This window comes from Echeneis naucrates, chromosome 1 (genome assembly GCF_900963305.1).
Source record: "Echeneis naucrates chromosome 1, fEcheNa1.1, whole genome shotgun sequence".
NCBI classification, from domain to species: domain Eukaryota; kingdom Metazoa; phylum Chordata; class Actinopteri; order Carangiformes; family Echeneidae; genus Echeneis; species Echeneis naucrates.
The window spans coordinates 5,450,794-5,476,850 of NC_042511.1; the positions used below are offsets into that span (position 1 = coordinate 5,450,794).

The 26,057-nt window shown below is 41.9% G+C and overlaps 5 protein-coding genes across 8 annotated transcripts; 4 read left to right on the forward strand and 1 right to left on the reverse strand.

Moving 5' to 3' along the window:
• Positions 1 to 244: 244 nt before the first annotated feature.
• tmc8 (transmembrane channel-like 8) lies at positions 245 to 7,932 on the forward strand. Its single transcript, XM_029503675.1, has 16 exons — positions 245 to 523; positions 2,031 to 2,289; positions 3,008 to 3,156; positions 3,242 to 3,376; positions 3,468 to 3,520; positions 3,593 to 3,732; positions 3,824 to 3,971; positions 4,710 to 4,874; positions 4,954 to 5,105; positions 5,173 to 5,245; positions 5,335 to 5,438; positions 5,569 to 5,755; positions 6,578 to 6,732; positions 6,923 to 7,066; positions 7,291 to 7,369; positions 7,525 to 7,932. Exons 1-16 carry the CDS (start codon positions 481 to 483, stop codon positions 7,642 to 7,644), a joined length of 2,106 nt encoding a protein of 701 aa, XP_029359535.1. The 5' UTR covers positions 245 to 480; the 3' UTR covers positions 7,645 to 7,932.
• Positions 7,933 to 8,087: 155 nt separating this feature from the next.
• LOC115041557 (Fc receptor-like protein 3) lies at positions 8,088 to 12,157 on the forward strand. Of its 3 annotated transcripts, XM_029499092.1 has the most exons (11): positions 8,088 to 8,184; positions 8,287 to 8,313; positions 8,399 to 8,677; positions 8,757 to 9,053; positions 9,579 to 9,851; positions 9,944 to 10,276; positions 10,692 to 10,745; positions 10,833 to 10,943; positions 11,039 to 11,063; positions 11,153 to 11,243; positions 11,949 to 12,156. In XM_029499092.1, the coding sequence occupies exons 1-11, from the start codon at positions 8,145 to 8,147 to the stop codon at positions 11,973 to 11,975; spliced, it is 1,557 nt and encodes a 518-aa protein (XP_029354952.1). In that variant the 5' UTR covers positions 8,088 to 8,144; the 3' UTR covers positions 11,976 to 12,156. The 3 variants fall into 3 exon arrangements, 2 of the variants coding, with proteins under 2 accessions (XP_029354952.1, XP_029354962.1); XR_003840625.1 differs by lacking the exon at positions 11,949 to 12,156 and having other exon boundaries at positions 10,696 to 10,745; XM_029499102.1 differs by lacking the exon at positions 10,692 to 10,745 and having other exon boundaries at positions 11,949 to 12,157.
• Positions 12,158 to 12,433: 276 nt separating this feature from the next.
• LOC115041567 (Fc receptor-like protein 5) lies at positions 12,434 to 16,358 on the forward strand. The gene is made up of 13 exons (XM_029499119.1): positions 12,434 to 12,533; positions 12,618 to 12,644; positions 12,772 to 12,898; positions 12,976 to 13,151; positions 13,709 to 13,895; positions 14,073 to 14,176; positions 14,266 to 14,538; positions 14,655 to 14,960; positions 15,048 to 15,146; positions 15,237 to 15,264; positions 15,840 to 15,888; positions 16,015 to 16,080; positions 16,151 to 16,358. Exons 1-13 carry the CDS (start codon positions 12,503 to 12,505, stop codon positions 16,226 to 16,228), a joined length of 1,551 nt encoding a protein of 516 aa, XP_029354979.1. The 5' UTR covers positions 12,434 to 12,502; the 3' UTR covers positions 16,229 to 16,358.
• On the forward strand, positions 16,346 to 22,893 carry syngr2b (synaptogyrin 2b). The gene is made up of 4 exons (XM_029499130.1): positions 16,346 to 16,577; positions 18,672 to 18,909; positions 19,679 to 19,815; positions 20,614 to 22,893. The coding sequence occupies exons 1-4, from the start codon at positions 16,464 to 16,466 to the stop codon at positions 20,866 to 20,868; spliced, it is 744 nt and encodes a 247-aa protein (XP_029354990.1). The 5' UTR covers positions 16,346 to 16,463; the 3' UTR covers positions 20,869 to 22,893.
• Positions 22,077 to 25,535, reverse strand: tk1 (thymidine kinase 1, soluble). 2 transcript variants are annotated; one of them, XM_029499142.1, is made up of 7 exons: positions 25,336 to 25,535; positions 25,228 to 25,259; positions 24,952 to 25,065; positions 24,420 to 24,513; positions 24,141 to 24,230; positions 23,745 to 23,864; positions 22,077 to 23,626 (listed from the first exon to the last, which is right to left on the reverse strand). In XM_029499142.1, the coding sequence occupies exons 1-7, from the start codon at positions 25,399 to 25,401 to the stop codon at positions 23,447 to 23,449; spliced, it is 696 nt and encodes a 231-aa protein (XP_029355002.1). In that variant the 5' UTR covers positions 25,402 to 25,535; the 3' UTR covers positions 22,077 to 23,446. The 2 variants fall into 2 exon arrangements, with proteins under 2 accessions (XP_029355002.1, XP_029355011.1); XM_029499151.1 differs by lacking the exon at positions 24,952 to 25,065.
• Between the last annotated feature and the right edge of the window lie 522 nt (positions 25,536 to 26,057).

Genomic DNA, 26,057 nt, shown 5'->3' on the forward strand with positions numbered 1-26,057 from the left:
GAAAGATGATGGGAAGATTGTGTAGAAAGTGGTTTGATGCTGAATGGCTCAGCCATCTACACACTCACCTTACTAAATTAATTATGACTTTTAACATTTTCACATTTGTGTTCAGTCGAGCGTGTTTGTTGGAAGATTTTTTTTTTTTTTTTTATGTTCTGAAATTATTGCCCGTGTCAACATCCTGCCATGTGATTTCCTGTAAGCTGCCTCTTTTAGCCTGTCTATATGTGAGCAGATCTAACATCTGCTCAACATGCCAGATACTGAGCTGTTCCAACAGAGTTTGATTGACAAACCAACCTCTCATGGTTCTTCACTTCAGTGCACTGTAATGCAAAGAGCAAAAAGGAAGGGCATTTATTGCAAATTGCGGAAGAATTTTTTTTGCATTTTGAGCAACGCCTTTAGTGTAGATGTGTGTTTCTCTGACTCAAGTGAAAAGATTCATAGCTTAAAGAGGAAGCTCAAGGACAAAAAATGGAGGAACACAATGCCGCCAAACTCTCAAGACTCTTGTCAGGTAACTGAAAATAATACATTTTTTTTACATTTATCATCTCTGTATACATATCTCAGATAGAAAACATATTTTTTTGCTAAAAGTGACTGACTCTGTGGATACATTATAGCAGGACATAGAATGTACTCTATTTCTGCTTTGAGGTTACTATGAAATGAAACAAAGAGCCATGGTAAACATAAGACAAAGACCTCTAGATTATGCTTCTTATACCAAAATAAACCTGTATATCAAAAAAAGAATTCATCTAATGTATGACTGCCACTAGCTTGGAGGACTGCATCCATACGCATCCATATCACAGCAATTACTCAAATGACTTATTGATGAAGTCAATCTGGAATGGCAAAGAAAGCAGTCTTGCAGGACTCCCAGAGTTATTTGGTTTCATCTTCCAAGCCTCCTCCTTCATCTTACCCCAGACATGCTCAATATAATGTTCATGGCTGGTGACTGGGGTAGCCAATCCTGAAACACCAAACTTGACTGTTTTTTGGGTGAATCTTGGATCCATGAGGGTTCCAAGAGGTCTTCTCAGGTATGGGATGCAGTTCAATGGATGATTAAGCCCATGAAGACCACTGCGTGAGAGAATCCAGCATTGTGGATACAGGAAGTTTCTGGTGAGCTGTTCTCATGTAGCTCTGCTGCAGTTGGACTGCCAATTTTGGTATAATAAGCATAATCTAGAGGCCATTGCCTTTCATATAAGTCATTTCTGATTATAATCAACTACAAGTCAAGTTATTATTTTTTGTTCCTTCAATTTGGATAAGCGACAACTTTTGTCAGGAACTGTATATAGCTAATCTGTGTTTAACATAGTCACATACTAAACTGCATGAAAACTAACTTGCTGTTAATGTTTATTTAGAGGGACCAAATGATCATTGATAACCTTCTGCTTCCACACAGAAAAGCCCAATGCAATTAATGCAACTCCGCTGAGGTCAACAAATCAGAACTGCCCTGGTCTAATTCAAGCAAATACATTATTTATATAAGTTTACATTTCATTTTTAAAAATTTGCTCAAAAATCTCACACACATGAACAATTCATAAATTTTGATATTTGTATGACATGAACTGTTGGCCTAAATGACAGTGCTAATAATAAATGCAAGAATGACAAAAACAAAAATGAAAGCAAGCAGGAAGTTAGTCCTAAATTATTTGCTTTGTTGGAAAATTGAGTGATTTTTAAAGCTGAGATGTCCCAACAATTATGGCTCTCAAATGTGAAGGCTTGTTGCTGTTTATATTTTTTGGTTGGCTGATTGTTAGTTGAACAAAACAAGATATCCCTTTTCCACCATGTTCTATCCTTCATAAACAAAGAGATTGATTGATTCTGAAAACAATTTGCAGATTACTCAAAACAAAATTGCTAGTTGCATCCCTAAATACCATTTCTAATAGATGCCCTAAGTGAAACACCTAGCATCAGGGAAGATATCCACTGCGACCTGCATTCATGTCAGAAACCACATATTGTTCTCACCACAGATGAGAGCACTCAGTCCACCATGTCACTGGACTCCTGTGAGTACTACCAAATGGAGATATTTGACCAGTTGCCCAGCATCCAGGCTTGCCGGCCAGCGCAGAACAGACAGGGTGTTTCAGGAGTGTATGAACCCTTGGGCAGCTCAGAGCCAGGGGGGAGTGTCTCCAATGCCCACCTGTCCAGAAGACCCAGAGACAAGGCGTCCACGCAGCCGCTCAGAGAGCTGGCCATGTGTATTCAGGAGAAGCGAGATGTCAGGTGGGAGAGCTTATTGTAGACTCCTCTTCTCATTTTTAACAGGGAAGGGTCCATTCTGTCACATAGTCCAACTCTAGCAGTATAAGAAAAGTAAGTAATGTCCAACCAATAATTTCCCATTCTATTTTGTTTGTTCTGTTACATTTGTTAAAAGTTACAAAAGTCCATGTGTTGTGGTCAGTTTCCTGGTAAACCTACGTTTCCTACGTAGAATAATTTTTAGTTCTTTTGTTTCTCTTCCATTTAGGAAATAAAAACAAAACTATCAGAATTACCACCTTGCAGTTATTTGCCTGTAGCAACAAGTGCAGTTGCAGTGAATTAGTGAGTCGGTACTTGAGTTATGGCAAAAAATCAGTTTTGTTTGGACAATGACCTCTGTTCCTTGTGGGAGGGTTAGGGTTAGGGTTAGGGTTACATTGTCTTTTTATACAGTTGGAGACTTGTGGGACACAGAATAAAAAAGAGAGGAGGCTAAAACAAGATAAAATCGCTAAAACTTTGAACGTGCTTCTATTCCTACAGTAACATAAGTGAAATGTACCCAGCTTAATTTTCATTATTTATTTATTATTATTATTATTATTATTATTTTTTTTTTTTTTTGTATTTTTTTTTCCAAATACTGTGTTGATGGTATATTCAGGTTTAGGACAAAGGTTTGAGATATTAAAATGCTGAAGAAATCATAAAATACTGTGTTTCTGCTGTTTCTTAGGGACTGGAGGAAGATGGAAATCCGAAATATTGGATTCTGGGAGTCCTGGAGGCGGAGCCAGAGCATCAACAGGAAAAGGGTGCTGGAGCAGATGGGAGGGGCTCTAGCAGGCATGTTGCCATGGCGACACACTCTTCACACCATTGAAGGTAAGAAAGGCCTGCAGCAAATTGCTTCATCACACTCATTAAAGTACAGTCCAAACCCTGATGCCGGGTGTTGATCTGTTCCCAGGCAGGTTTGGAGTAGGCGTGAAGGCCTATTTTGTTTTCCTCAGGTACCTGATTTACTTGAACCTATTTACGTGTATGGTTATTTGGGGTTTCATCCTTGGCCCTACAACATTTTATGGCAGAGGCAACAGCAGTGGTGAGTCAGCGGAAAAGACAGATTACAATAAATGTACCACAACTAGATTTATTCCTAAAAATAAACAGTTGTCTTTGTTTGTGTTTAACAGAACCTTTGAGGTTTGAAGGCAACGACTCAGTCCTAGATTTCTTCCTGGGATCGGTAAGTGCATGTGTGTGCATCTGTGTGTGTACCTGATATGTTTCTTCTAATTCACCTCTCTCGTCTCTGCAGGGGTATCTGGATCGTTCTCCAGTTTTCTACGGTTTTTACACGCGCGGTTCCCTAAATTTTCCGTGTCTGAATACGCCTCTGCTGTACCTTGGTGGAATCCTCACTATCGTCCTCCTCAGCCTCGTCATGGTGATCCGCAGGTCAGGGTTCATAAACAACGCAGCAACAAAAGAGTCTGGTCATATTCCTGAGCATACACGTGATGTGCTCATCTTTGAATTTCTCTGTTAGAACAACTGTTGGCTATAAGCACACCTGGATGGTGGGAAAGCGTTACAGGATGAATGTGAGCTATAAGATCTTCAGTGGCTGGGACTTCACCATCCAGGACCCTGATTCAGCGATCCTCAAACGCAGCTTCATTAGGAATGACCTCAAGGTGCACGGACAGACATGTGGTACCTGTGACCACTGTAACATACGTACCAAGGCCATCGTATAACACAAGCCTCCAAGTTCCCATAAAGGAGAATCAACAACTCCCTAAAACAGCCTTAAATTAGATTTTAAATTTTAACGTTATGAAGGCAGGATTGATTGCATAAATGTTGTTTTAGACAGTGTTTAGTGAGTTGTGCCTTACAAACTGGCAACACAGTAAATAAAAACATAAATAAAATATAACCAAAATAATTCTATGCAACTAAAAAGAATCTAACTTATGCTTCCCAGGGCTTCTGTGCTAAATTGGACAGACAGCGCTTAAAAGGGGCTGTGCGTCTTTGATCCTTGTGCAGTCACCAGCTCACAAGTCAAATATAAATGGAAAAAGAGACAACTTGTGTTTCCCTAATGCACTAAATCACATTTCAACTTCATCAAAGGTTCACTGGCTGGCTAAAGAAAATGTGTGTATATCAGATTCTATAATCTAAGTCCTATTTTCAGCTGTCTGCTTACATACTTAGACATGTCCTTGGAATAATACCATATAGTCCTTTTTGCCATAATTTGTGATAAGTTCTGAAAAGCAAAGTCACAGCACTGTTTACAGCTCTGTGGCTTCATAATGAATATGAAGCTTACTAACCACAACTCCACTATTTGGTGAAATTCGATTTGATATGTACACAGTCTCAGTATAACAGCCTTTCTATATCTGTTTGTGTCTCTTCAGTTGTTCCTGGAGGAGCAGAGCTTTTCCCTGCGTGAGGCTCAGAGGACACTTAGACAAAGAGTGCATCTCTATCTGCTCCGGTTCATCCTCAACATGATAGTTCTGTCTCTGCTGGGCGGATCTTTCTACTTAATCTATTTTGCCACAGAAATCTCACTGAAGGAGGTAGAGCTGCGATGCTGAATATCTTCTATAGATCCTGAATTGAAATAACTCATCATCTGACCCTGACTGTGTTTCTTAGAATGGCTACTACTGGTTGGTCAGTCTGTTCCTCCAGTATCTCCCCCCCATCATCATCACCTTGGTCAACATGATCTTCCCTTACATCTTCCATAAGATCTCAATTTTTGAAGACTACTCTTTCACCACGCAGGTGAATGCCACGTTGGTGAGGTGAGTGACACACACAGGGGAAACTGAGGCCCAAAAGCCTGCTGAACTCACAGTCACTTTTCTTCAGGAGCATCTTCTTGAAGCTGGCTTCTCTGGGGATCTACTTATTCTTCCTTCTGACAACTACAGAACAACAAAAGGTGAGTTGAGAGTGAGCGATAAGCATGAAACATTCTTCCACAATCAGTCTTTGATTCAGACAATCAGGTTTTTTTGTGCTTCTTTACAGCTTCATTGCAAGGAGAACCAGTTTGGCAAAGAGATGTACAAGCTGTGTATTTTCAACTTCCTCAACACTTTCTGCAATGCATTTCTCATGGACTACCCCAGGATGTGGGTTTACGAGAGATGAAAGAGTCTCTGTCTGTCTTAGTAATCGTTGATGTTTCAATGAAAAGACTTTCTCTGAGTTACTCTGCCACCCTCAGGTTTTACATTTTTACGTCTCTCCTGTGTTTGACAGGTTGCTGCGGAAGAAGTACCCTCGATCCTTACTGAACCGTCTGTTGGGGAAACAATGTTTCCCTATCAATTTCAATGTGTTGGACCTGGTATACAGCCAGACGGTGTCCTGGGTGGGGATCTACTACTGCCCCCTAATGCCTCTCATAGGGACTGTCATATTGGTGGCCACATTCTACATCAAAAAGGTTGTTGAAACTGGACACCTATTTGACCATAACTCTATCACTCTTTGTGTCTCCTAATGTTTACAGTTCAACGCTGAGCGCCTGCATGAGAACAAACACCTAAAAGCGTTCATTCTAACAACAATCCTAAAATATTATAGCCAATAAAGGAAGATCATTCCGACAAAGGCCTTCAAACGATGAATTTTGTGATTTAATGCAAGAATAAACAAATTCAATATTTTGTAATTAATTGGTTCTTGAAAAATTGGAGGAAATCACTAATTTGTTTGCAGAAAAGACCGACACCTAAACCTGACCCTCAAGCAACTGTACATTGTATATAAGGCTGATGATTTGTTCGGGTGAGGGTTAGCCTGAAAGACTGGAAATATAGGGAAACCATTAGGCTAGCTTTTCTCAGTGGTCACAAAATCCTGCTAAATTAAAGCAATTTAACAAAAAAAAAAAAAAAAAAAAAAAAGGTCTGAGTGTGAGAGTGAGTGGTTGTTGGTCTCTGTCTGTCCTGTCTGTTGGCTGTGTGATGGACCGCTGCCCTGTCCTGTGAGCTGGGATTGGCTCCAGTAGCCCCTGTGACCTGGAAATGGAAAAAGCGATGGAAGATGGATGGATGGATGGAATTTTTACAAATATATTTTTGAAATGTTTTGATTCCTTTCTGTGGTTCTCGATAACCATGTTAATGGATCTGTTTTCATACAAATGTCTTTACTTCTATTGTTGCCCTGTTGTTCGTGGCTTGCTGCTCAGCTGTGACCATCAATCATATTTAAACATTAACAATTGACGTGCAGTTCTCTCTCTGTCCAACGCTGTCTTCAGTTTACGGTCCTGCGGTGCTGTGTTGCAGAGCAGCGAACGTTTCGAGCCTCCAGTTCTTCAGTATTATTCCACTTCATGTTGCTGCTTGGTCTTATCATGGCTGCAATCCCAGTGGGCTTCAACCTTTACCAGCAAGGCGAGACAATGAACAACAAGTACGCACAATCTTTTTTTTTTTTTTCTTTTCTGCAAATCAGTTTTTTTATTTTTTATGTTATTGGTTCAAAGTACAACCCTGCATCAAAAACTGCCTGTGTGTTCATTTCCATTGCACCCTTTTGTTTCTCATCATTAGTTTTCTCTGTTGCACATTGCTCTGATTTCTTCCTCCTGTTTCCCTCCCAGGTTGTCCTGTGGCCCATTCAGAAATGGAGAAACTGTGTACAGTGTGATAGGAGCGTGTGTGGAGAGTCTTCCCAGCGCAGCACAAAAAACTGTCCGCTATATGGCCTCTGAGGCCTTCGCTCTGCCACTCATACTTGCTGAAATGTAAGTAAGCAAAGAGAACGCGCAAGAGTGATGATATTTAACTACGCTGAAGTAAAATAAGTCCACCCTATCTTACTTTAATGCTGTCATATTAGGAGGATGGAACTAGAAGCACCATGAAGGCAGTTTCATGCAGTAACCAACACTTTGCATTGACACTGCTCTGAGTTCCTCTTCATGTCATGGTCTTTGAATGTGACATGAAACTCACTCTGTTTCCTCAGTATAATCTTAACCTCATATGTGTCACGGGGGAGAGCCAATCAGAAGGCCATTGAGAGGCTGAAAGACATGCTGGTGATGGTAAGTCAAATTGGATAGCTAAAAATCCACCAAGAAAAGCAAATAAAAGAATTATTGGTTATACTCAGTTGATTGCAAGAGAAGCATTTAGACTGTGTTAGCTTTTGTACTCTTTGTTCAGGCTTTGTGTCAATCTGTGCGTATCTTCCTCACAGAGTAGCTCAGATAAGCGTTTCCTGGTGAAACAGCATACCACAATGTTCCGGCGTAAGAAGGAAACCCGCAAGGTCCCTTCTAAAGCCACTGGAGAAGACACCCCCCCAACTGCAAACTGATCTGTTGTTGTTGTTAAACATACAGTGGTCTTAAATTGCCCCTCATGTGATGTGTGTCTTAGTATCATTGAACTTATTGAATGTATGAGGTTGTAAATTATGATGGTCATTTTATGTTGCTTTTGAATATATCAAGTTTGGTTTTTACTTTTAATTGTAAACAGGCTAAATGAAGATTTTATGCAGATGAATGTATTAATAGACTCATAGATGCTATAACAATAATAGTTGTGTTGCTCTTTGTGTCTGTTCCATAACCTGAATGCGCTTCATTAAAATCTTTGTGGTTTGTGCATTTTTCTCATCTTTATTTGTGTCCAGCAGGCTGTGAGAAAATGAAGCCACACCATCTCATGTGTTATCTACATGGAACACATGTGTAACACTCCTAGCCCTGACACACACACAAGCTCAGTGAATTCACACATACACACACAGATAGACACACATATAAAACCAAGCTACAGACTCCTTGTAATGGTTAAATACATTGTACTGTTATGAAGAACGTACAGAGTCTTAATCTGTTGCCAATTCTGGGTGAGTTATCTGAATTTTATTTAAAGTTGGCACATAAATAAATTATTTAAGGGACTAATATTCTACAAATATGTCTTACAAATATGTTTTATTTCTATTCAGCTCTGGCAAGTTTGTTCATCAAGATAAGTAAGTTAGCGGGCTTGTACGTCATGTTAAAAAAATGAAACTCTTGAGAGCTTTTGTTGGTCAAGAATTTCCTGTTTTTCTTTAGGTGGGTCAATCTCTCTTCGTCCAGTCCTCACTGGCCCTGACATGGCCTACCTTAGCTCAAGGGTGGCTTTCCGATGTCATGCACGTGACTCCTCTCCACCAGTTACCTACACGCTGATGTTGGACGGTTTCCCGATTGCCAAAACTACTGATGACCAAGGAGAGGAGCCACTCTCATTCTTCCTGAAGGTCACTGCAGCATCAGCGGGGTCGTACCACTGCGAGGCCACGACCGGCGAAAACACAGCAGTCAGCAACACCATCAAACTGAGTATTGTCAGTGAGTACCAGAGACATTTAGACCATTCCACACACATTAAACGTCCTCTCCTCCCTAACTATCATTCCATCATGTCTAGCTCCACCATCAAACACCAGAGTGACCTCTGAACCCTCCCCCCCAATTGTCTACGAGGGCAAACGCATTGTCCTGTACTGCAACACCACCAGGGGCTCACACCTGTCCTACGCATGGTTTTTCAACAGGAAGGAGGTAACATCCTCAATCCCTCCTGGTTTCCATCTCACTAGAAACAAGCTACTTGTGGAGAAAGTGACTCCAGAGCACGCTGGACTCTATTCATGCATGGCATTATCCACGGTCCAGGACATCAGGAGGTTTTCAAGCAGCGGAGAAGTCAAAGTGACAGTCAAAGGTATCTAGGCCTAGCAGGTGTAGGTTTTATATGTAAACTGTGAAAACATCAAAGTGCTATGAGTAAAAAGCCATCTGGAGTTTTGCAAAGCAGTCACCGCTCACAGTCGTGCCTCAAAGCTGGACCACCTGGACCCACTAACCGTCCTTGCAGGATTAGGTTTCTCTGAGTGTTTGCCTGAGTCCAGTTATATTTTCTTTGAGCACTTGGAAAATAGTTAATAAGTGACTTATGTGAAACTAAACTGAGACAAAAACACTTCAGATAAAACAAAAGAAAAGCACAATATATTAAACCATTTAAACATTTAAATTTCAACCAAAACAGGGAACTTTGACCAAAGGTTATGCAGCACTACATCTAAAAATACAGCCAAATACGGCCAAAACTACATTTGGACATTGCGTGCCTATTCTGAATCACTTGAACACCCTTTCTGCATACTTTTGACCTGATTTTTAAGCCTGCATGAAATGGTGGTTTTACTCTCATTGTACTTCCTCCACTCTCACCCCTTTCTACCAGTTCTCATATCAAAGCCAAAGATCTCTTTCTCCATCTCCAAAGAGGGCAACATCTACCATGGCAACGTTACCTGCTGGTCAACAAGAGGGAGTCACCCGGCAAACTTCTCCTTTTCAATAGATGGCAAAGAAGTGGCATCCGTCACAGCAACCGAATCCATCTCTGCCTGGTTCCCTGTCACCCTGGTGCCTGGGCTCGATATGGGCGTGGCTCAATGTCAAGTGAAAACTGAGATGCAGGAGTTGATGAGCGAACCTCTGTCTCTGGAAGTGGGTAAGAATTATACGCACACAAGCTGCCTGGGATTCCTTACCTTTAATTGAAATTTCTACATTAGTCTTTCTCTCTTCTTCCTGGTGGCCCAGTCCCAGTTGGAGGTAGTGTGAAAGTGGAGGTGGATTATCTCTACAGAGTCGACTCCAGCCTGGCTGCTGCCAGGCTGAGCTGTCAAATCAGCAGAGGAACGTTCCCTTACGTCTCCTGGTTCTTCAACGACTCCGTTCTTCCTCCCGAGGCACCTATGGACTCCCTCATTCAGCCTGTCTTGCCACACTATGCCCTCACTAACAAAAGACGAACCCTTACCCTCATCAAGCTCGGCCCAGAGGAGTCTGGGTATTACCGGTGCAGGGCCAGGAACAGCTACGACGACTCCGGGTCCTGGGTGGAGAGTGTAGCTGTGATGGTTCAAGTTAAAGGTGAAAAGAACAAGACGAGGTGTTAGGCTCATGTGACGAAATGAATCTCAGAGGAATAATCTGTCACTTTTATGTTTGCTTTTGCATGGATTAAACAAATGAGAATTAATGTGCCAATATTGGGCCCCAGAGGGGCAGATTGTGTAAGATGGTACAGAGGAAAACTATCTGTTTCCCTCTGCTTTCAGTGCATACACTGATCTAAGACACTTAGCTGCTCTCTGTAGAATATGTACCGTACCGACATGAGAGTGACAATATTCTCACTTGGCTCTAGGCAAGACAAAAATATTATATGAATTATATAAATCTAAAAACATCAACCTATTCGTTCTTTTTAAATCCAGACATTTTTTTTTTACATTTTGTGTGCTCTGTGCTCTTTACTACATCACACTTTTTCACTTTCAATCAGACAGGACCCTTAACTCAATGTCTTCAACAACATCTTCCACAGAAACAGCACCAAGTAAAATGCACATTTTATATTTTAAAAAGACTTACATTGCAACTCTAAAGTCCGTCTTACCTCACTGGCCCCCCTTCTCCTCCACAGGGGTTTACATCACCACAATTGAGATTATCTCCATATCCTTCTGCTGTTTCCTTGCACTGGTGATGGCAGTGTTTGTTGGCTGTGTTTACAGGATATTTGCCCAGAACCAAGGTGTGTGCGTGTGTGTGTTTGTGTATAATTCACTGAATTTAAACATATCACTTAATTAAGAAAGTTCTTCTAACCACCTTTCGCTTCTTATGCAGGTCGTGCCCTTATTGCTCGCGCAAAGTAAGCTTTATTGTTACTGCCCTAACAAAGTTTATTGCTTTCTGACACCAACCAACCAGCTCAACAATGTCTGTCCCTTTCCCTCATAGTTGTAAAGAGCCAGCTCCATCTGCATCCACATCCCTGACAGCAGGCAAGCAGTCCGGTGCTGCCACTGCAGACTACAACGTCCACAGTCAGGTACACAAAACATTACACAGCACTGGAACACATCAGTTTCAGTCTCCTGTACGAATGCTTTACAGATCCTGCAGAATTATTCCCGCTCATTTCTAGAGCGGGAATAATATTGAATTTCGAATCAACCGTATTAATACAATTTAATTAATTTACATATTTAATTTACTGAAAATGACTGTATAGTATAGCATTAATTAAAGATAAAATTGACTGGGATCTCCTTCCTGAAGTTAACAATTGATTCGATTTAGTCAGTTGAAAATTGACGGAATTGAGCGTACATTATTACAATCTTGTTAGATTTGAGGATTTTTTTGGTATAATTTGAACCCATGAAATGAAGAGATTGGTGTTATTAATGAAACAACAGAATTCTGATTGGAGATGTGGACAATTAACTTAATGAGAAATTAAAAAAAAAGGATTATGGATGATTTGTTGTTTTAACAAAGTTTGATATATCCATCCATCCATCTTCTACCGCTTTAAAAAAAATATATAAAATTATCATCTTTTCTGTACATCACCACCAGATCATTTAGCAGCCTTTGTGAACTTGGATAAAAAAAATAATAAATTATCAAATAACCTATAAAATAAGGTTTTGCATATTTTCCTTCAGAACCTCTATGGCACGAACATTTCTTGGGGATTTCACCAACAGATAATCTGTAAACAAAATAACTCTGTGTTTCTCTCTCTCAGTTTCAGATTACAGAGACCGCAGTGTGACATGGAAAGAAAACCTTTATCTCCTCTTCATGCAAAGTGCCTTCCTTTTATGTAAAATGTCTATTATGTCTTCTGTTGTTCTGCTGAAAGGTACTACATTTACCTGACCTGTAAGAAAGCAGTGGAAAGTTAAGTTAAAGAGATCAAAAAAAAAAAAAAAAATCTAATGTATACCCTCTTGTTTTTCCAAATAAAAAATCATGTCATATCTTGTTGTTTTCTTAATTAAACCAGTGAAATAAATTATTTTTTAATTAATATTCATTTCAAAATCATAGCACAGGACAGCAATGACATGAGTGAATGAATTTGCGTAGTGAGGGTGGGTACAACAGGGAGCGGTACTACACAAATGCTATCAGTTATTTGCACATGCTTGGCAGTGTGTGTGTGTGTGTGTGTGTGTGTTTTTTCATAGTGCTTCAACCGTCTTTTCTAGCCTTTCAAAACGTCTTGTATTTTCACATTGTTGCATAATCACTTGTGAAGTCCACACTTGCGTCATGGTGAATAGTTTCTCTTGAAGAATGTTTGCTTCCCTTTTTGCGATCACACTGGGTAAGATAATCAACACATGCTGCACTACAGTACGTTCCAGTCATTTTAATGTGTAAAGGTATGATTTTTTCTTCATCCCTACAGGGCTGTGCTCCTGTTGTAAGCAGAGCAGTAAGTTAGTTGCATCATTTGATTGTGTGTATGTGTGTGAATATATATATATATATATATATTTTTTTTTTTTTTTTTCACAAGCATTAGCTAAATATTGTTGCCTCTTTATTGTATTTTTTGATAGGTCAGACTTTACTGGGGAAGCCACAACTGTCTGGCCCCTCTGAGGCTTTGGTGAAGGACATTATTGATTTTACATGTGAAGTACAGTCACAGCTAAAGAATGAATCTATCCTTCTGCGGATATTTAAGTGAGTATTAGTGCGTTAAATGTAACTATTGCATTGAGTAGTGATGGAAAATCCCTCTGATTATCAAACGTTTTCAGAAAGGGTCACCGTGAAAAGCCGTTGGGTTTTTACACGTCAATGCACGGAGAGCCTGGGATCATCCCCTTTGTAATCAAACCTTCCCATGAGGGCGACCTGGAGTGTGTGGCCAGACCTCAGAACGTCTCCACCATAGAGCCCACTGTCAGCAGCACGCACAACCTGAGAGTGGTTGGTGAGTCCAGGGAAACATTTTCCATGTGCCCATTTCACAGTAATTTGTAATTACCATCGTACTTTTGAGCATTTATATGTTTAAATGCTCAACACATTTCTGTGTGGACATGTCTGTGTGAGGTGTGCGGGTGACATTGCGATCGCATCTTGTAAACAAGCTTAGTACTAATCAGAAAAATCTAAACAGCTCAGGTGAGTAGGAAAAATATGGATAGCATATATTTTGCGCACATTGCAAACACTCCTCAGGATTTGGGTCACAGATCTGCTAACTGAACCAGCTTCAAGCTTTAATGCTCCCGAGTTTCCATGATGAACTTAAGTGTTGTTATTATTTTTCGTTAGTAGTCATTTTATTTTACTTTTCTTATGTTGTTAATATATTTTATTTTACTTTATTCTCTCATTGTTGTGTAGTTGCTGTTTACTGCTAATTTACCTTATATCTGTAAAGCACTTTGAACTGTAATGCCCTATATGAAAGGTCTATCCAAATAAAATTTGATTGATGCTTCAATAATTGATCTGAAGTCTGCTGCTGTGTCCATCCTGCAGAACCAGTGGACAATGCACAGATCATCATCCTCTCGGATCCAAAGAAGGTCTTTGAGGGTCAGAGTCTGAAGCTCCGCTGCCATCTTCAAGCTGGAAATCACGTGTCCTACAAGTGGCTGCTGAATGATCGGCTCATCTCTCCGTCTCCTGGTGTTAACCTTTCCAATGGCCATCTCTTGATCGAAAGGTCAGCGGAAGATCCAAGCAGAGCAGCTGCTGCCACATCTACAGCTCTTTGCTCTGTTGCTTGCTTTGGTGATCACCAGGGTTGACAGCTACTACTAAGTATCAGATATCTCAGACGTTCTCTTTATCTAACAAAGAATAAGACAATTCCTGTAAAAATATTTCCTGCCACTCTCAGAACAACGTCAGAACACAGCGGCTCCTACAAATGTGAGGCCTCCAACAAGTTCAATAAGACCGTTTTCACTGCCGTCAGCCCTGAGGTCGAAATCACAGTCACTGGTTTGTGGTTGTCATAGTTGAAAAAAAAATGTCAGTTTAATGTGTTTTTTTGGGGGGGCAAAACATAACCCTTCATCTTTTTCCCTCAGATCTGGTGTCAGCTCCGGATATCTCCTTCACCGTGTCAAAGGAGTCGGCCCACATCTATTCTGCCGTGGTCACCTGTCAGTCGACAAAAGGAACCCCACCTATCACGTTTTCCCTCTACAACAACGAAAACCTGGTCGCCACTATGACGAGTGATGACAGAAACGCCATCTTCAAGGTTCCTTTGGTCTTGGACCAGCACTTGGGATACCTCAAGTGTGCGGCAAACAACACAAACCAGACCGTATACGGTCACTGGCTGCCCTTGGATGTTGGTATGTGCTTCGTTTGAAAGTGCTGACACAGAACTGTGATGTACTCCATAAACACAGAAGGATTACTTTTTGTAATATCCAATATCCATTTTGTATTCCACCACTGCCTCTGTCAGTCTCAGTTGGGGGCCGTGTGAGAATTCACTTGGACACAGACGTTGCAGAAAACTTTGCTGTGATTGGCGTGAGGCTGTACTGCGAGGTGGAGAGGGGATCTCACGCCCGGTACCAGTGGTTCCTCAACCACACGCTCCTGCACCAACGGGGAAGCTTCTACTACGTGGTCAACCAGCGTCCAGAACAATCGATACTCCTGCTGGCTGTCGAGAGGCACAGCGCTGGGACATACCACTGTGAAGCGTCCAACAGCTTTGACAACACCACCGTCATAAGCAGTAGCAGGCTGTATCTGGATAAAAAAGGCACAGTCAGTTCATGATGGCTAGTCGTCGTTCCTGCTTTAGTCAGACATCCGCCTTGATGCCGTTCATCTTCTCCTCCTTCCCCAGTGCTGAATCACGTCCCTGTCCTTGTGGCGGCAGTCATCTTTGGATGTTTCACACTCCTGATTCTCCTGATCTCCATCTGCTGTGGGATCGCAGTGATCGGTGAGCTGACATGTTTTTACTCCTCTTTGTACTGGATGCTACATTTACTGCTGAGAAATAACACCTTTTTCCTTTTTAACCCTCTTTCAGGACGGAGAATGTATGGAGAGACGTCTCTGTGAGTTTTTCTTCTGTTTCATTCTGAAACCCTCCTTACCAATGAAACTGTTAAATGTCGAATGTCTGAAAGGGGGTGGCCATCTTGGTGTTTTCCTCTCCTCCTGAACGGGGGGGATTTTGCATTTTAGTAAATGTGAGCATCTACTCTCAAAACTAATTGTGCAAGGTTGGATGTTGGGTCTGCTGGAGACATAGCCAAGGGCAGCGATCGTATAGCTGTGACATCACAACTTTACCGAGTTCCTGACTGCTTGTTCTTTTGGGTTTTTAGGAATATGGGCTGTGTGCACCTTTCTGTGGACTGAGCACCGACTCTGACCTGAATTTAGACCTGCTTTGTCTCACTTTACAAAAATATGGGCCCTTTGAAAGCGATGAATTAAAACAAATGTCTGAAAAAGTCTTCACCGTTGTTTAATGTGGATGTAAAAAAATAAAAGAAAGTACTCATGACTTTGAGGGGGGTCAACATTTCCAGAAGCAACACTGACCACAGCACTTACACGTCCTCGGTCAAAGTGTTCAGATTCATGTTGCATGAAGTGTGTGAGATGTTTTGTTTTCTCCTCTCAGGGTGGATCTGGAGCTGAAGAGGGCTTTAGCTGCGTATGAGGACGATCTGGTTAGTCAGTATTTCTGTGACTGCTGTCGTCTTTTTACACATTCATTCCCTCTTCAGGAGCACGAAAAGCGTCGACCCCTCCCGGTGTGAACTTAACTCTGAAAGCTCAGTCGTCTTTTATTGCAGGATGTGACTGAGTACAACGAGGATGATGGCGTGATGGAGACGGACAGCGGGGATGAACTGGATCGGGTAAGACTGAAAGAAAAGCCCTGATAACCGAAGAACTCGTGCGGACAGTGAGTGTCTGTGCTCTCCTCAGGAATCCGAGCCGTCTCTGGACGGCTTCCTCCAGATGCTGGGTCCGGAGCTGGAGGAGGAACCGGCCGAGCTGCCATGAGGAGCGCTTCTTACCCCCCCCATTTGTGACCAAATAAACATCTTTTCGTGCCCTCTGCCGTGTGTGTTTGTGTTATGTGAGCCAAAGCGAGGCGGAGGGGCTGAGCCCTGATGACAGCCACACATGATCAGTCTCCAGTCCGCCCCCCTCTGACGCGCAGCCGCAGCTCTTAGTGCCTTTCCCCGGGAGGGTCGGTGCTGTCAGCTGGGCTCATCGGTGCTCCGGAGGCGCACACATGGAGCAGACCGGCGGTGTCAGCAGCGCTTACGGGGCTTCGCTCGCCGGAGGGGGCTTCGACTTCGTCAAGTTTGTCCGCCAGCCGCAGACCATCGTGCGGATACTGAGCTGGGTGAGTGGACCGTGGGCGGAGGTGGCCCTGCTGATGTCTGTATTTATTCGGTGAGCGGTTCGGAAGAGGGACGGGGTTCGAGAGCACGTGGCGGGCCGGCAGGTGGGCCCGGCCCCGCTGCGCACCTGCCCGTCTTTAACCCTAACCCTGGCAGGGCGCGGGGATCCGTGCGTGTCCGCCACTGCAGCATGTCACACATGTCACAGCTTCCTTCTTCAGCAGAAAGTGGACGTGATCGGCCGCCCTGTTATGGAGAAGTGATGCAGAAAGGGGGATTTCACGGCCCAAGGGGAAAGTTGTGGCACACGGCTGATCACTTGTTGCCGGGCGAATTTGATGGCGCAGGTTCTGTTGTTGTGGTTCAGGAAGTCATCCGGAAAGTGCAGAATGAATTTTGAGATTTTGTGATATTTTTTTTTTTTTTTTGAGCTCACTGCTCTGTCTGTCCTTGACCGTCCCCTTGGTGGAAGGTTGGGCTGTGAACCATTACCAAAGAAAACATACTGCTTAACCAGACGATGAGGACTGAGGACAGACTTTTTTATTTTATATCTTTTTGTTTTGGGGAAAGTGTGTTTGTGTGTGAGAATATATGACCAAGAAAGGGATTATGTGTGTGTCACTGGTAAACAGTGGTGGATGGGCAGGTAAGGTGATCCCCTCTCATCTACTCTTGGTGAATGTGTTTGTCTGTGATCTCTCTCTCTCTCTCTCTCTCTCACACACACACACACACACACACACACACACACACACACACACACACACTCTCACACAACGCATACTGAAACACACACACACTGATCCACTCATCTCAAATTCACTCTAGCTAAATCCTCATGTATGTCAGCAGTTATTCTAGGAGAGAGGGCTTTTCACTCAGTAACCCTGCCTACAGGTCCCATAATGCACCACACCTGCTCCTGAAACAAGGAAAAGTCTGCACAAAGGCTCTTTGTCACTAAAAGCACTGAATCACATCATTATATCTTCTCTGAAATGCCAGAAAGATACAAACACTGTTCAGATTCTTTAGCGACCCAGCCGTCCTGACTGTTAAACACTGCATCGACACAGAGACACCCACAATATTCACGCTAAGCGCTGTATTAACACAACAACATCAGGAATCGGGCATCAGCAGTATTTCCTGCGTCATCGGATAATTTATCAAAAGAATATACTGCATGTACATGAGCAACATGTTGGCCTGACATCCATCTGTCACTCATCGCTTTCCATCTGTCCGTTTATGAGCAGACAAATCCATCTTTTCCTGTAAAAGTCCCTGTCTCTGCTTTGTCTTGTGTCTCTTTGTGTTTTGGAAGTCCCCCAGTTCACTTCTCTAAAGCCTACTGCTCATTTCCTTTACCTTTCGTCTCATTCGCCCAGCAGCGCTATGGCCTCTCCTCCCTCCCAGTCTGTAAACATCCCCTCTCTATCCTCTTGTTATGAGTGTTATTGGGGAACTGGTGGCATCTCTGGTGTCACATGGCAGGCAGCTGCACTCAGAAATAGGTCATATGGTTAGATGGGTAACCAAAGGGGACGGTTACACACCACAAGAACACACAAATTGACACAAGAATTGGAGGTTGTTTCAAAAGTCGGCAATAAGAGAAGAGACCGTTTGTGAAAACAATTAGTCTCACTGTGTGTCATGGAACATAGAAATGAATTAGGTTGTTTCATTCAAGAGACTGAAGTTGTGACGATATTTATGCATGGTCTCTGCACATGGTCATTCATTTTCAGAGCAGTTTTAACTCTTTGCTAGAAAAACTCGTAGAACGTTATTTGAGAGAGAGCTCCTTTTCATTAGGCCCTATAGTATCATCTGTTTTCTGCTGGGGTTGGCATTGTGACAGCAGAGCTCCTGACTGACCAAGTAGACCATACAGTTGATTTATTTTTTTTTAATCTGTGCTAGTGAACGTTAATAATGCATAAGAAATGTGTGAAATAGGCATTAAATCAAACCCATATTCCAAAAATGCCCTTGAAGCAAACAGCTGGTTCCTTTCATGGAGGCAGCTGTATCTTTGAAAACCATCAAATGTTTGCCAGCATCTTCTTTTCTCCAATTCACTGCAGATATTTGCCTTGGTGGTGTTTGCCTGCATCACAACAGAGGGGTACATCAACAGTTCCCACAGTTCAGACGCGAAGTGCTTCTTCAACCAGAATGACTCGGCGTGTCACTATGCTGTGGGCATCGGGGTGATTGCCTTCCTGGCCTGTGTGGGATTTCTGGTGTTGGATGTTTACTTGCCTTTCATGAGCAACGCACAGGAAAGGAAGTACGCTGTCATGGCTGACTTGATATTCTCAGGTAAGCCAGAGCTTTAACGTTATACAACAACTGTGCTGCTACTTTTGTTTTCATTTCACACCTTGCAGCTCTAATGTTCAGTCTCAACCGAAGGCCAGTTGTACTGCTAAGCAGCAGACAGGCGAAATTAGCAATTAGGTGGAAACATACTTGAGAATTTAACAAGTAAGGAGTCAATGCTAATGTACCTCTATATCTGCTGAATGTGTTTTGTCAATCGTGCAAACTATATCAACTGAATGTCCGTGTTGTGTTCATTTGCAGAGATGGTAAAAGTTAAAAAAAAAAAAAAAAAAGACCTTCTCAGGGAGCTAAATTTTAGCCTGTAAAATATAAAGGATGAGTTACTGAGGAGGATTCTCCAAGCCCATAAAATCTTCTGTTTTCTCATTTAAAAGTGAAATTCTACATACAAGCAATTGATCATTGCTGCTCTTCCTGACATTCTATAGTATGTATTATTCATTTTCACACACAGTTAGGGCGGTTGGAGTGGGAAGATGGCCTCACAGATTTAGCTGGAATTAAACATTCATCACGCTCACAGTCAACCATTCTTCAAGGAAACAAAGAAGTGGTGCTTTGGAAAACAGCTTGTGCTCACAGGAGCAGATGGTGACAGCTCTTTTAATTCTGCTGACATTTTTGTTCTTTGGTCTGAACCATCAGGGGAAATCCATTTTCCTATCAGGCTTTCTGTCATTATTTCACGCACTGTGGAAAAACAGTTGGTTATCTCTATCTGTGTTTGTGCATCTGTGCCGTCTAGGGGTGTGGACCTTCCTCTGGTTTGTTTGTTTCTGCTTATTGGCCAGTCAGTGGGGTCACACTGAAGATGTCAGAGGAATCCCTGAGGACGCTGCACGAGCTACCGTAGCTTTCTCCTTCTTCTCCATCGCCACCTGGGTGAGCAGGATTTTCCTTTTAATTAAATTAGACCAAATGTTAAAGTAAGCACATTATTATCTGTGCTTTTTGCTAATGAAGTTCAAAAAAAACTTCAGTTGATACAAAACCTGAAAGACTTGCTTGAAACCTGCTTGAGGCACTTCTTCTATCACTGAGCTCTCTGCTATATTTATGGTCAAGCTTTCGTCTGGTAACACAGGTGAGAGTACAGGAGCGGTGCGTTCAAATGTTCATGGTAACCTCTGGCATTTCACTCTCGGGTGCTGGCAGCTTGTATGTAAACTATTACTGCAGGAAATTATGACAAAGTTTTATCTCCAGCGTACTCTTATCTTGTGTGGCTCACACTCTCTTCCAGTAACCGGCCAGAGTGCATGTGAAACACTGACAGCACATCTATGATGCCAAGTGACATTTTAAACTTCAAATTGATTTGACACTGAACAGCAGTAAGATAGACGTTACTAGTGTAAAAGGAATTTCTTATTTCTTATCTCTGAGCTTTCTGACTTCACTTGAACACATCAATCAGAAAAGTTCTATAACCGCATTACAGAACAACAGAAATTTAGCTGTATTGAACTTGTTGACAGACGAAATCAATGCGATGGATTTTCTCTTCTGAGCTTCCTTCAAGTCTCTGCACGTGTATTTCAACACTGGAACGGCTCGAACGCTCGTTTGTTCTGCTCCGGAACATCTTCAGCAGCAGCGTAGCATCAAAGCCATTGACTGAAACGTTGGAAAAGTCTTCAGTGTCTGTGCTGATCTTTACATTTTCATGTCATTGTGTAGGGAATCCTAGCCTACTACGCCCTGGGCCGTTATCGCCGTGGCGTAACTGAAATTACCATCCCAACCTACGCAGAGCCGCCCCCGGGCAACACGACCTACCCTCCAGCCTACGCCCCCACCTCCTACAACCCCACTACCTACACCCCTACCACTTACACAGCGTATCCCAGCAATGTGCCCGACGTGCACCAACAGCCTCCCTTCATCTCCAACACCAAGCAGCATGAGGACACATACCAACCACCCAACTACTGAGCCAAAGGGAGCTCTCATGGTCGTGGCTGTCCCTGGTCTTTTGCTGATAAAGTGATTGGAGTTGCACTGCTCAGGAACAGAGCTATATCATATTGATGTGGTTTTTGCATTTGATTCAACACACTTTTTCCAAGAGTAGTCAGATTTGAGAACCTGAGCAGTGCAGCTGCAAGTAAGAGAGAAGGGACGCTGCAGTTTACTTCTAGAGGTGTGAGGCCAGATCTGCAGACATCAGGCTGAGTGTTTAATTGTTGTAATTAGTGCTGCTGATGGTGAATCTGACCTTACACCCCTGTGCAAAGATGCAACTTTTACCTCAAATGGGCTGATCCTGAAGGGGAGAGGTAGATAGAATTTACCCAGGAGGTCAAAGGTCACTTAATGTGACATTATGATGCTCCAGTCAGAGTAAAAGATGATCTCTCTGATTTCTCTTTACTCTGTTGGAACCTGACAATGTGCATTTGTACATATATTTCACTATGCAAAGGTGCCTCTTAATGGTTGCATGTGCCGAAAATCTTTTTTTTCCCTTTCAGGGCGGTTATCATGATGACCTCTAAACAGTCTTTAAATTAAGTATAATATAATTTGGGAGTAGACCACCATGAGGCCAAACGTGCTTGATTTGTTTTGTGAAACGTGGGCTCTGTAGTTCTTATGCAGTTAGATTGTCAGCCATATAAACATAAAGTCAATCTTTGCACTAGAGGACAGGGCTGTTGCATTCTCCGCCTCACCCTGCAATACTTTTGACCACTTTAAGATGACAATTTTATGTATTTCCTTGACTCTGATTATGGCAAATGTAGCAGCCTTCACACGTCCAGCCCATTTATAGATAGAAAGGAGGGAGGGGAATGTAGATAACTCCACTTATTGAACAGGTTTATTCACCGAGCATGCCCTCAGACTGAGGAGCTGCTTGTTAACTATCAGTGACAAAACTTCCTCTTCACTCTGATCCCTCACATTTCCTCCAAGGCCTTGGGACATTTACTTTTCATTGCACTGTTTATCTCCTATTTACAGGCACACTTCAGCGTCCATGTCTTTGCTAATGACAAATTAACGACTCATTCTGCAATGGTGAGGATCAAACACCTGCCCTTTGAAAAGCTGCCTTGTGCCTGAAGTGGGTCAAAGGTTAAGGCCTGAGATTAGCTTTCTGTTGTTGCAGGGATTTAGGCTGACTGCTAATGTGAATGACACCCCTGAAGTTGGATGTGATTTTATTAATGGTACATCTACATCTGACACATTTGTAAGCATGAAAAAACAAAAACATGGTCAATTAGATTGTTTAAAGGAAAACACACACACAAGTAGAACCAAAATAAATGAAATGTATTGTTGATTTGATATTTGCCTTAAAGAGAACTTTAAGGGTTTTAGAAGAAAGCAAATGAGAGCAAAATGTGCCTTGATTAAATACTGTTATATTTAGGTTAAGCAGCTGTGTATCACAGCTGCTCTCTTCTGTGCTTGGGTGATTTTTGCTAATTCTATGTTGTGGAAAATCAGATAAAGCTTTTGTTAATGAACACTTGAAGCCTGTGTATTCATGTGACAAACTTATTAATCATAAGTTTTTCCAATTGTGCAGCTTGAATAACCTGAGTTTATAACATGTTCTTCAGAATCCAGGTTTCCACGTAGTTTTGTTAGTGATAACAGGCTAAATTTTGATATTAAATGTTGATGTAATGTATATTTAGAGTGAAAAGTTGCCCACATTAAAATGTCTGTAGCATTGATATTTTGCTTGACTGTAAATGTGGGAAGACTAAAATTATTTGTGAAATAATTTGATTTGTGTTGACTTCTTAAAATTCTAAAAATTGCAATAAGAACTTAATCAGATAATGTGCATCTTATTTTCTTTTCCCTTGTTTGCAAGTATTTTGCACCTCTAAATTTGGCCCATGATCTTTTGTTTTCAGTGTTTTCCATAATCATACCTGTCAGAAGCATACAGATTTACTCCAAACTTTTTGTTTCTAGAATAAAATCATTCACAGGTTGTTTGTCTTAGTTGGGTCATTGTACTATCAGTAATAAGAGCTGTGTAGAGCAGGTTCGTGATGAGACACTTTTCCATTCCAGCCTACCAGCTCACCATGCTGCCACACATGCCAGGATTTGAACAGGTTATTTTGGTCCTTGGCTGCAATGGAAAGGCATTGGATTACATATCAGAGAGTACACAAGTTGAAAACATTTGTGTGAGCAAAGGAACATTAGCCATCTCTTAAAACCACAAAGTTTACTTTGCTTAGCTTCCAACGTTGTCTAGAGAAATCTTCTGCATAAATGAGGAAAAAAAAAAATATATATATATATATAAAAATTTTTATAGTGTATGCAACATGTCAGACACCCTGACAGTGGAGGTTCTTTCACTCATCAGGACTGAGGTGTACAGTTGGATAATAAAACACAATAAAAGATACATGTATTATACATATACATCCACAAACCAAATACCAACACTCTACCATTTCAAATAAAATTCATGCGCACACACTTTGTTCATCAGTTCTCTCTTGATCGTCAATATCATGTCTTGATTTTATGATCATAAGTGGATGTGGGAGAAAAGCTTCCTCTGAGCTCCAATGTCCATGTGTTTTCCTGGGAGGGGCTGTTGTGGAGTTTCATTCCTGAGGGGAGCACTGTTCTCTTTGTCCGCCATCAGATCCCCATAACATCTTCGACACACTGCCTGATACTTGTCAGCTCCACCAATCACCTCCAGCTACAGCACAAACAGTAGAGATGACTGATGTTGAAAGTGTGATTAAAGAAAATATTGTAAAAACCATCAGATTTTCAGAACAATCAGACAAATAGCTTCATTAACTTTGCCTCCTTACCTCCTGCTCTGCTCCTAACCTCTTGGTGTAGGCAGCTTCTTTGTAACACTGCATGCAGACAGCATGGAGCTTCACCACACTCTCCGCTAGGGGGACAAGGTTGAGGATATTCCCGAACGGCTACAGGAATGCACAGGACAGCAGAGAAGCAGTTAACAATAGCAGGACTGAAGAGACTTACTATAGGGAGGGAAAATGAGCACAATCAAGTGCCTGTTAAAAAGCTGCGCATGCAAATTGTTTTGTGCCATCTCAATAACGTGTTCGTTGTCTTGGACATCTTACGTCTCGTGTCTACACCCACAGTGATGCTCTATCTGCCCCTCCAGCATTTACGCAGTGATTGACTGACTATGTGGATGAATGGCATCACTGATAAAGCTCACAGATACTCACCTTTCTCTGGAAAGTTGCATCCAAGGCAGCGACAATCACCGTCTTCCCTAAATTTGCCATCTCCTCGCAAAACTCCACTGTGTCAGGAAACTATAGTAACACAAAGGAAGTACAGATTTAATGGGTGATGACTTCCTACTAAAAGTAAAGGAGGTGCACACAATCAACAACCCTGGCGCATCTAGACAGATAAAATATCCTCAACTGCCTGGATTTGAACGCCCACTAATTTAAGTCTAAGCTGGAAGAAGGAATGAAAATACAGTACAATATACTTACAAACTGTCCCTCATCAATTCCAATGACAGAGGCTTTCAGTGCCAGAGACCTCACTTCTGCCAGATGTGCAGCTGGTAGAGCATCCATTGTATTTCTAAAAGATGGACGTGATAAAAAAAAAAAAGAAAAGAAAAGTACCTGATGACAAACAAAAGACATTAGGTTTTTGCATTACTAGTCTCACTACTGATGCTTGAGTTATTTTGGGATTAGATTGGTGAGAGACATTAGTATTCTTCCATGTCTGTCATGTCACCTAATATAGTTGATGATTTCAACCCATACAAGTGTACTCTTGACATAAATGAGATAATGCTCTGTTTATAGTCAAATTGATGATAAGAAAAAGTGAATCTAGTCAACTGTAAGTTTTTATTTGGCCATGTCTAGTCTTCTATTTTTAGTGGAGTTTATACATGACAGAAATGTAGACAAATAGCAAATGTAGTTCTGCAGGAAAAAAAAACAAAACAAAAAAACTCAGACAGGGCACTTCTGTAAAGTTCAATGAAGAAGCACACTGAAGACTCACTTGTCATGTGTGGACATGCCTGAGTCAGAATAACGCAGGTCTTTGGCGTATTTGATCACCAGGCAGTCATACTGTGCTATCTGGAAACGGCGCACTCGTCTCATCAGCTCAGTGCTGCAATGTCAAACAACGATGAAGCAAACAGCAACCACAGCGATCCAACTCCCCCACATCACAAACAGCCCCAGCCCGCCGGTTATTGTGTTTCCAAAGCTACTTTTGGCGGTGAACGGGAGTGAGAGGTGTGTGTCTGCACTTGGTGAAAGGATAACCCACCTTTTGCCTGAAAACATGGGTCCAAAGATGACCTGCAGACAGCAGCAGAGGTGCCGAGGTTAGTCGCAACAAAGCGGGACATTAATGGCGGTTTAAGATTACACCGACCTGGATTTGTCCCATGGCTTTCCGCGGTGAATTTGGAAGAACTCCCAGGAAATCCGCACACTGCATTTTTATGCTAAGTTTTACTAAAAGGGCGTTAATAATTGTAACTTAAAAACAAACAAAAGTATCGTTTTGTTGTTGCTGTTGACGCTGAAAAGCAGCTTTAAATTGAATGTGGCGCGCTGGCGTCAGCAGGCGGATTTATTTTTACCGGAAAATCCTCGACCAATGAGCACAGAGCAGCTCTGACGTAGGTCTTTAAGGCCAATCAAATTCGCGATAGGAGAGTGGCGGTACCATGTCGGCCAATCAGAGCACGTAATACTGGGCATGCGTCTGTGCTGGGCGCTCAGTTTGACTTAAAAAGCAGCAGCTGCAGTTCGGTGATGAGGAAACTCGACTTTATGTGAATCCCTCACCAAAGTGAATCGGTCATTGAGTCGTCTGAGTCACTGAGGTGGTGCGCACACACCTACTCAGTCCGCCTCATTCCACTTCAAGGAAATTTTTTATTTAGCATAGTAATTGCCTTTGCAAGACAAAACTATTGTCCTGTGGCTGGAATGGGAATATTGTCTTGCTTATTTTTTTTTAATGTGGAAAAAACTTTGCACAACATTGTTTTTGTTTCAAAAATGCTGTATAAATAAAGTTTGATTAGATGATTGATTGATTGGTTGGTTGATGAATATAGTGAATAATTTCCTTTCAGCTGGGGTAAG